Consider the following 9,439-nt stretch of genomic DNA (forward strand, 5'->3'; position numbering starts at 1 on the left):
TTTTGTACTCCATCTGAAACAACCGATAATAGGCTTATTAGAGACAAGATAACCAAAGGTAGTAATAAATACATGGGATATTCCCCCAAAGTTGCTTTACATCATTGACTGACAAGATTTTAGATTTAGATAGAGACGATGGACCTATACATTATCGGTATCTAGAACAAGCACTATTTGGGCATAGTGCAGGCAAAGGCCCATAGGCAGATAGCCGAAGTAGCTCTGCTTGTATTACCTAGCAGTGTACTGGTTCAGCAGCTGGAACACCTTGAAGACAAAAGAGGTCAACCAAAAATAATCTGCAGAGAGAAGTCATACCTTTAGCAGGACGAGATAACAAAGGAAGCGCAAGGTAAGTCATGTATCTTCGGAGAGCTGCAATCAGCACAATTTTGAAGGATGAGGCCTCTAAGCACATGAGAATAATCCAGAGATACTATATGTACGGGTTGGCGAGCAATAAAGACCATTCCAAACCAATTGCACAATAGTACAGGTCGAGGGATAAGGATAAAATACGACAAGTATATAGTTTTCAATTGAACATTGAGAAATCTGAGCACTGTGATTACACCAATGGAAGGCATGTTGTAGACAGCAGCAAGAGTATTGGAGTAGCTTTTTCAAGTACCTGCAGGCAGACAGCGAGGACATATGCATTGCGTGCATCGAGGGCGCCCCAGGAGGTAGGGCTGGAGGCCCGGCAGCATTGTCATTGCTGTAGAACTGATTCTTAGGACAGCGTCGTGTATCCAATCTAACCTCGTCGACCTCTGATCCCCTCTGCAAAGTATTAGCACAATAGCACATGACATCAGCAAATCAAGAAAATGGTACATGTCACACAGTAAGTAAGAAAAGTAAATGTGGTAATAAACTTATCGTCAGCACGAAACCATGTAAACACAGGGAGGAAACAAAAATCATCAGGTTCCAACTGACCAAAAATGTGTAACCTTGTAGGCCCTATAAATGGATCTTAATAGTTTAATTGATATGAAAAAATAGTTTAAATGGATTTGATTAGACAGTGGGGCTTCCAGCTTTCAAAAAGTTTGAGGCACATAGCAAGAAGCCTCACCGCAGTCCAGGGGCAACGCCTCCAGACCTATATGAAAATAGGTAAGATATGAGCATTTTGCTATTATGATCCGAAAACAAAGACCTTCCATCGATCTCATACTAATGAGGAGTTGTTCATGTTTGGAAGCAGGAATATCACAGCATCCATGATCCATCAGTTTATAACCAAAATGAGCTTGCATTGCATCTCTGTCTAGTTAACGTGTAAGATACCCTTATTTATAAATATCACAGCCTCAATGCACATGATAAAAAAATATTTTAGCCTCAAGTAACAACATGAAAATAGTCATAAGCAGCAACCTTTTGCCATAGCTGACCCCTTCATATCCAAAGGAGAATTTGCAGTGGATACTTTGAAGTCTATGGTGGAAAAGGCATGTTAATGTCATAGGCGTAGATTTAGTGAAGAAAGCATAAGCCTAAACCAGCAAAATAATTAAGCAACAAATAAAATGGTTTCTTTAAAGCACATGTACTTTAATGTGAAAGCCGATCTGATTGAAAAAGCTGGTTACTCTAAATTGATCTGCGGAAATGTCAAGCAAATGAGGTTTTCCAAAAAAAAAAAAGTTTGCAGAGGAATTGAAATTACCAAGATAACCTTTTAGGCCATCTAGAATTTGTCAGGATCCAAATGACCAAAATGTGTAACCTTTTAGGCACTACAAATGGATCCTTAATAGTTTAATTGGTACAAAAAAATAGACTCGATAGATTTGGTTAGACATTTAGGAGACGATAGCTTTCATACATAGCACTGGAGCAACATAGAGGATAGACCAACACATCAGTGCTCAGTTGTATGTATAGGAGGTAAAGAAAATCGCTCGTACCTTGTACGCTTCTAGTCTGAATTGCGAATCTTCTGAATTCTATTTTTCATTGGGAACATGACGTGCTCCCTTCGGTATCAAGCTGCAGAAAAGCATACATGTTTTGATGTCGATTACTATAGAAACCATAGATGAAGATCAGTCAAGGGGCAATGCCAAAAAAGGGGGGAAACAAAATACCTGGGACACCCTTTAACACTATGGCCATCAGTGACTATATCTGGAATCAAGCTGCAGCAAAGCATACATGTTTTGATGTCGATGTCGATTACTATAGCAAAACAAAAATTTAAAATAAAGGATGTGAGATTAATGTCACTATAATAAAGGAATGCCAACTAATAAAAAGTGGAAACATGCACATGTAAAAACCTGGGATCTATCATCGGTATGCAGGCAATGAGTCAAACATCAAATGTACAATTAGAACCATATACATGATAATAGGGCAATATATCAGCCAGAGGACTCCCATAGTTATCCTGCTATTAAAGGCACTTGTTATCACCAAAGAAGAACGGAAAAGTGTACATGTTAGAATCTGGAATTTATTCAGGCTATAACAATATCATCAATTATCTATCCCTCATACATATATTTCAATCTCAGTTTCCACTAACTATCTTAACAATCTGTAAACCCTTTCAGTGTATATCCATCCTCTACATCCCTTCAGTATATATCCATTGCCATTAGAAAGTATCTGTAATCTAATCCGAAGAAAATTGGTCGGAACACAAATATCACATTATTCTGTTAGTCAACCGCCTGGTAGGCATCTTTAGATTATTGCTTTGTGACTCACCAATATTATGCAGGAGCTCCTCTCCATGTTGAGCAAGCAGGGACAAAGAGGCAGAAGTCTCAGGACCGCCGATACCTGAAACAGCAGAAGCGAAATATGGCGCAATAACAGCAACAACACAGCAAGCATGCATCGAAGGAAGGCAACAAATCTGGTGCTCGTAGAGGAACCCTATGGAGGAGTAGGAAGTAAGCTGAAATCAACACCGAGAAACAAAAAACGAAAACCAAATCAGAAGAAGTAGATAGGTAGGGTTTCATGGAGGAGCAAAGCACATGCTCGTCGGCGGGAGGAGGCGTTGAGGAGCCCGCGCAGAGGATGAGGGAGAGGGAAGGGGCCACCGGGCACCACCCGCGCCGGTCGAGAACCCACAGGGGGCGCCGCCGCGCCGCTGCCGCCACCGCGCTCGCGCCTGCCGCCGTGTCGACCGGGAAGGGGAGAGAGAGAGAGAGGGGAAGGGGAGGGAGAAACGGAGGTAAGAGGCAGACGAGGGAGTGCTAAGGAGGAGGGGGGTGGGAGGACGCCGTCGACGCCTCCCGCTCGCGCCGCCGCCCTGTCCGCGCCCGCGTCGGAGAGAGTCGGGGAGAGCGAGAGAGCGTGAAGAGGAGAGAGAGGAGGGGGCGACAAGCTGGATGGGGAAGCGGAAGCTAGGGTATATATTTGGTTCTATGGATTCAGAAGAGAAGCGGGAAAGCAGAGGAGAAGCGGGAGAAGCCAAGGAGAAGCGCGAGAAGCCGCTCCCGGCGAAATCAGCTCCAAGCGATCTGGGCCGTTGGATGGAAGATCTGACGGAGGAGAAAAAAATTGGGTGACGTGGCTGGTTGTTCTGGCCGGAAGGTCCACGGGTACGATTGAGCAGATCTGGTCCATCGAACCCGAGATCCAACGGTAGACAATATTTTGGGTGACGTGGACGGTGTCTCCTTCTTGGAGTCAATGCGGCCTTGTCTAGGTAAATAGGACCTGTTTGGATCCGTTATGGCTAGTTATTAGCTGCTCTTAAAATTAACCTAAATTAGCTAGAGTTCAACAGCTAGTTAACTAACAATTAGTTGTATGTTTACCTAACAAATTAATCCACCTGTTACTCACTGGGCTAAAGTTAGTTGGCTAATAATTCGTCCTATGCATCTAAATAGGCCCTTGTTGTGTAGTTTCCAAGAGTATCAATCCACATTTGGCACATTTCAGCTAACCACGTCTCGCATTTCAAACTCGATTGTACTTATGGAAAATGAAAAATATAGGTAAAATGGATATACATGGTAATCATGTGCGATCATGCAAAATACGAGTAACAGTTTTTTCTTAGGATAAACAAAAAGAATTATCGCAAGAAAGAAAGGATAAACAAAAAAAATAGAGGAAATCAGCCGGAAATATTAGAGGTTGTTGGTTTGAGATAAACACTAGCAATCCGCACTATTAACATGAAGATTTGTTTTCTCCGTGCATGTGTGCGTTCTAGTTCAAAACTTCCAAGTTTTCCATGATGGATTGATGGTACATGGCTACATTTTGGAAGCATCCATATTTCTTTTGGACTTTTTCGAGGCATTACCGTGTTATTAATAGGGTAAGCTTTGCCTCACCCTTTTGCCTGTGTCAACAAAACTGGCCCATTTTAAGACAAAGGTTCTTTTGGTTGGATGGCCCATACAAATAGATTATACTTCCCATTTTACCTCACCTAGTCACCTTTGATATTGATTATATATGTCCCTAGACTAATTAAATTTGTCTTTTGTCATAAAGAGAGAAGGGTTGACCACAAAAAAAGAAACAATTTTTAGCTCTCATGCGCTTCCCATGCATTGGTTGAGGTTTTAATAAAGACATACTGAAAACATACAAAGCTATCTATGTTGGAGAAAACCTACGAATATAGATGGAAAAACATGAGATAATTAATAAATTTGTCACAACCGCACAAATATTGTATAGTATATATATTGGTCTTATGTTATGTAAAATGAATTGAGAAAGAGGGGAAGCGTAATTAATTTTGAATTTTTTTATTATTGTAAGGTACCAAACATGAAGTTTTCTAATACTTATATCTCCTAAGAATCTATCTCATGCAAGAGAACGAGTTGATTAACTACTGTATGCAAAAGTGCGGTATACTTCTAGCACTGTAGAGGTGTTTAGAACTGAGGTTACATGTAGTCCCTATTTTGTCCACAACACCGGGGAACAACACTAGTGAGTGAAAAACAATGATATGCAACAAAGTAAACTTCATATAAAGTTGATATGAAATTGATCTTAAAACCATTTCAAAGTTCTATTTCATCAATTGCAAAGAGAAATAGTTAAAATCTGTACATATTTGGTTTTATCCACAAAGGCTTGAACTTATATACAATAATTTATCTTATATATAACAATTAAAATTTGCTACTGAACTGAGTAGATATATAGTTCAACTGTGGGGTAAGGACGACAAGCTATAGTTAGATGTCGCTGTGGCCACCGTCCCAATCGGCTACGATCACGTGTATAGAGTAGCAGGTTAGTTGGTCGATTTGACACTAATGTAATCCAGTAGCCAATGAGCCGAAAGCAGCTTGGCACTAGTATTAGTTCCAATGAGTTAAATTGCATGTAAAATATATGGGACGAATAGCTAACTGGATCGGAGTGAGACAAGGTGCGGACTTTATGATTAAGACGTAACTATATTTTAGAGTGATTTTTTTAGCAGAGCTCCGTCTTAAGAGAACTACCTAGATTTAGGACTTACTTGCATTGTCCCTCCCCTTCCCCAGCCCCGCACCGGGTTCTCCACTGGCTCTGCGGAGTGAGCGGAGGTGCACCAAACACTTTTACAGGGTGGCCTTAGACAAATTGTTTTCTATTAATAATTATGACTAAATATAATATCTAAACCACTTTAATTTAGTCAGCTATAGTAATCTGTAGCTTAGATCACTTATTTACAGGCTAAAACAGTGTGAATAGGATGAGTAGTGTGTAACTCAAGTCAGAGAGATTTGAACCCACAGCCCCTATCGTAGGCTGAATCCCTTGAACTTGAGTGAGAGGAACCACTTCCAACAGCGACTGTACGAAACGAGGCAGCCGGACTCCCGGAGACGTCAGGATGACACAGGCTCAACAAAACAAAAAAGGAAAAGGAAAAGAAGAAGAAGACGTCAGGATGACACCATGATAGCGTCTGGCACCTTATTCGTTTTTGTTGGAGTTAACGTGGCATGACAAATCAAACGGAAGAACTATCAAAGCCGCCGACTAGACGGTTGACAAACTCAGAGAGCAGAGATGGCACGGCAGGCAGGCATCGACCATCAGAATCGTGGTCCAAGTCAAACCATCCCGGCCTCCTTCGTCTCTGCGGCTGCCTCCTGCCCTACCCTCCTCTAATCCTCTATAAATATAAATAATCACCATCACATGAGAGCAGAGCAGGTGGCACGACAAGACAGTTCCTTTGAGCTCAACTCGAAGCTCCTGTGCAAAGCAAAACATCACAAGCGAAGCAAAGCAATGGCCACCAAGATCTACATCGTGTAAGCACCCAGCAGTTCGCATCGATTTCCTATGTGATAATACAAACGAGCACTTCTTCCATTCCATCTCCTCCATCCATGCACAGTATGCTTTATTAGAAAACGTTATGCCCATGCATGCATGCACCTGCAGGTACTACTCGACGTGGGGTCACGTGGCGGCGCTGGCGGAGGAGATCAAGAAGGGCGCGGACGAGGTGTCCGGCGTGGAGGCCACGGTGTGGCGCGTGTCCGAGACGCTTCCAGAGGAAGTGCTGGGGAAGATGGGCGCGGCGCCGGCCCGCGAGGACCACCCGGTGCTCGCCCCACGCGACCTCGCGGACGCCGATGGCGTGCTCCTGGGCTTTCCGACGCGGTTCGGCATGATGGCGGCGCAGATGAAGGCGTTCCTGGACGCCACGGGCGGGCTGTGGCAGAGCCAGGCGCTGGCGGGGAAGCCGGCCGGCGTGTTCCTCTCCACGGGCACGCAGGGCGGCGGGCAGGAGACCACCGCGCTCACCGCCGTCACGCAGCTCACGCACCACGGCATGCTCTTCGTGCCTCTGGGGTATACCTTTGGCGCCGGCATGTTCGGCGTCGACGAGGTCAGGGGTGGCAGCCCCTACGGCGCGGGCACCTTCGCCGGCGCCGATGGCAGCAGGACGCCCTCCGAGCCAGAGCTCGCCATAGCCAGACACCAGGGCACCTACTTTGCCGGCATCACCAAGAAGCTCAAGGCCGGAGCCGCGGCCCTCGCCGCCGAAGCCTCAGCGTCAGCTTGATGATACATCATTCGTCATGCCTACTCAGCCTGTCTTGATTTAATAAATAATTCCCTACTTTAGTATTGATTCATGTTTATTTTATTGTATTTGCGACTGAATAATACAGTACTACTACGTACGTACATGCTTGCTTTGCTCCTAAACATGATGTCATAAGTGGCTCCAAAGACCAGAGGTCAAAAAATTCGAAGGGAGTTTGTGTTATCTGTGTCTATCTCTCTATTTTTACTTTCTACATCTAAAAAGACTTCATCTATCGGGTGATACCAAATCTCGATCCTCGCTCATATGTAACCATGTTCGATACAAATCCTCCTCTCAGAGCTCACACGTCCTCGTCCTACCCGGTTCCAATACGAAGACCGGATCCACGTGTCCATGTCCGATACAAAGTTCTCCGAGCTCATGTGTCTACGTGCACTTGCCTCGCCTGTTGCGCCCACCCCGCATGCTGATAAGTCTGATCACATGCTGCACGTATCTGCCGCCCTGCCTCGCCTGTCCCGCATGCGGCTGCAACTGTGCGCCTGCCCCCACATGGTGTTGCACGTACGCACGCAAGCCCGTGCCTGCGGCTGCGCGCTTTGCTTCGCTTTTGTGCTGCACGCCCATGCTCATGCATGTAAGTGGGGACCACCCATGCCCGTGCCCCGCATGTTGCTGCGCCACTCGCTTCGCTTTTGTGCTGCGCGCTCATGGACACGCATGTAGGTGGGACCAGATCTACTTTTGCAATATCCAGATGGAACACATGCAACGTTCAGATGAAACATATATCTAAAACACATGAAACATACTGCGCATGCTAATGAAAACACTTGCAACATGAAGCATTTGTTGCAACATGCGTCTAAAATAGGTGAAACATTTGAAACATACTCTTGCAACATATGTGTATAGCCACTGCAACATATTAATATCCAGATAAAACACTTGTAATGAAACAGATGAAACATTTGAAACATACACTTGCAACATACGTGTAAAGCCACTGCAACATATGCAATATGCTAATAAAACACTTGCAACATACGTCTGAAACAATGAAACATTTGAAACATACATTTGCAACGTATGTGTATATAGCTAGTGCAACATATTCAATATTCAGATAAAACAACTGCAATATCTAGATGAAAACATACATCTAAAACGCATGAAACATATGGAGCTCGATGTCATGGAGTGGCGAAAAAAATTGGGCCAGCACTCAACTATCAATGGTCAACCGTCACGGAAGCAGCAAATGACGCATGCTAATATGGCCCCGCGCTCTTCTCACAAATAGGCAAGTGCCCTGGTCAGCCCTGCAACTGGCTAAGCCGGTCAGCCAAAGCATCAACGCGGTGCGGCATGGCAGCTTGGCCTGGGTGCATACAACACAGAGAGAGAAAAGAGCAGGATGGCAAGCAGCAACAGTTCTAGGCGCTAGACAGCAGAGGACAGACGTGACAAGGAGGCCCGCGACCCTGGGCGTGTGTGGCTAGGGACCTGGCCAGCTTGTCTAGACAGCCGTGGATGCAGCAGGGAGCCGGTCCTCTCTCTATGTTCACGCGCATGCACCTCGAACCAGAGGTCACATAGGCTCCCATGGTAATGGGGACGGGGATCCCGATCTTCCGTCAGGTGATGGTAACTATCGTTGTGGCGGAGAATGACACACCGATCCGGCTTCAGATCGAAAGATCGAACCCTGCAATCTTAGCACCACAGCTCCTCTGGTTATCAACCGAGTCACGGACCAGATTGACCTCGCCAAGAAGGCTAATCCCTGCCTGCGCAACGAAGAACACAAGCAAGAACAAGAAAGATCGCAACCAAATTGCAGATGTATGATTAATCTCACGAGTTGGGGTCTCACAAACCGAAGAACGGCGAAACTGTTTCTTAACAGAATAATCTAAGCAAAACCCAAACCCTAATGGAGGGGCGGCGGCTGTTTATGAAGACTCTAGGGTCATGCAAGACCCCTGGACGCGCCCCTAATGGGCCCAAACTCGATACACGGTCCAACGGACCAAAAGACGGTGTCGCAGCACCCTGGCAGATTCTGGACGCTGACTTGTTTCGACGATTCCCGTTGATTCCGAACAGCTTTTGACGTGAAACCACTTGGATTGGCTTCCTTATCAAATTAGCTTTCCATCCATATGTGGATCATTGAAAACGGAGTCCGGATGCGTCCTGGGCGACCAGTTTAAGGCAGACTGGTCCTGGAGGCCGAGGCAGACTCGAATTCGTGTTGGACTGGGCCTCCGGCTTGTGTTGGACGTCCTTGCTGGTCATCATCACCTCCTCCACGTCCTCTTAGTCCCTCTTGACCCTCTCCAATGTTCCTAAGTAAGATAACATCATTAGGTAGTAGTCTATTCTCAAAAGTATGAAAAGGATCGCTTAAGAACGAGCTCACCTGTA

General features: G+C 45.2%; 1 protein-coding gene and 1 long non-coding RNA gene across 2 annotated transcripts; one reads left to right on the plus strand and one right to left on the minus strand.

Moving 5' to 3' along the window:
- Positions 1-702: 702 nt before the first annotated feature.
- Positions 703-3,059, minus strand: LOC136544926 (uncharacterized). Its single transcript, XR_010780874.1, has 4 exons — positions 2,728-3,059; positions 2,103-2,193; positions 1,923-2,004; positions 703-786 (listed from the first exon to the last, which is right to left on the minus strand). It is a non-coding gene; the product is annotated as an uncharacterized lncRNA (long non-coding RNA).
- Positions 3,060-6,089: 3,030 nt separating this feature from the next.
- On the plus strand, positions 6,090-7,276 carry LOC136544927 (quinone-oxidoreductase QR2-like). The gene is made up of 2 exons (XM_066536986.1): positions 6,090-6,260; positions 6,394-7,276. The coding sequence occupies exons 1-2, from the start codon at positions 6,145-6,147 to the stop codon at positions 7,019-7,021; spliced, it is 744 nt and encodes a 247-aa protein (XP_066393083.1). The 5' UTR covers positions 6,090-6,144; the 3' UTR covers positions 7,022-7,276.
- The last annotated feature ends 2,163 nt before the right edge of the window (positions 7,277-9,439 follow it).

Source organism: Miscanthus floridulus, chromosome 3, assembly GCF_019320115.1.
Source record: "Miscanthus floridulus cultivar M001 chromosome 3, ASM1932011v1, whole genome shotgun sequence".
Classification (NCBI taxonomy): domain Eukaryota; kingdom Viridiplantae; phylum Streptophyta; class Magnoliopsida; order Poales; family Poaceae; genus Miscanthus; species Miscanthus floridulus.

Bases quoted from the DNA above. Each gene is read 5' to 3' on its own strand.
- LOC136544927 (XM_066536986.1), top strand. From the start codon at position 6,145: ATGAGAGCAGAGCAGGTGGCACGACAAGACAGTTCCTTTGAGCTCAAC. The intron at 6,261-6,393 runs GTAAGCACCCAG...ATGCACCTGCAG, and splicing joins GCCACCAAGATCTACATCGT to GTACTACTCGACGTGGGGTC.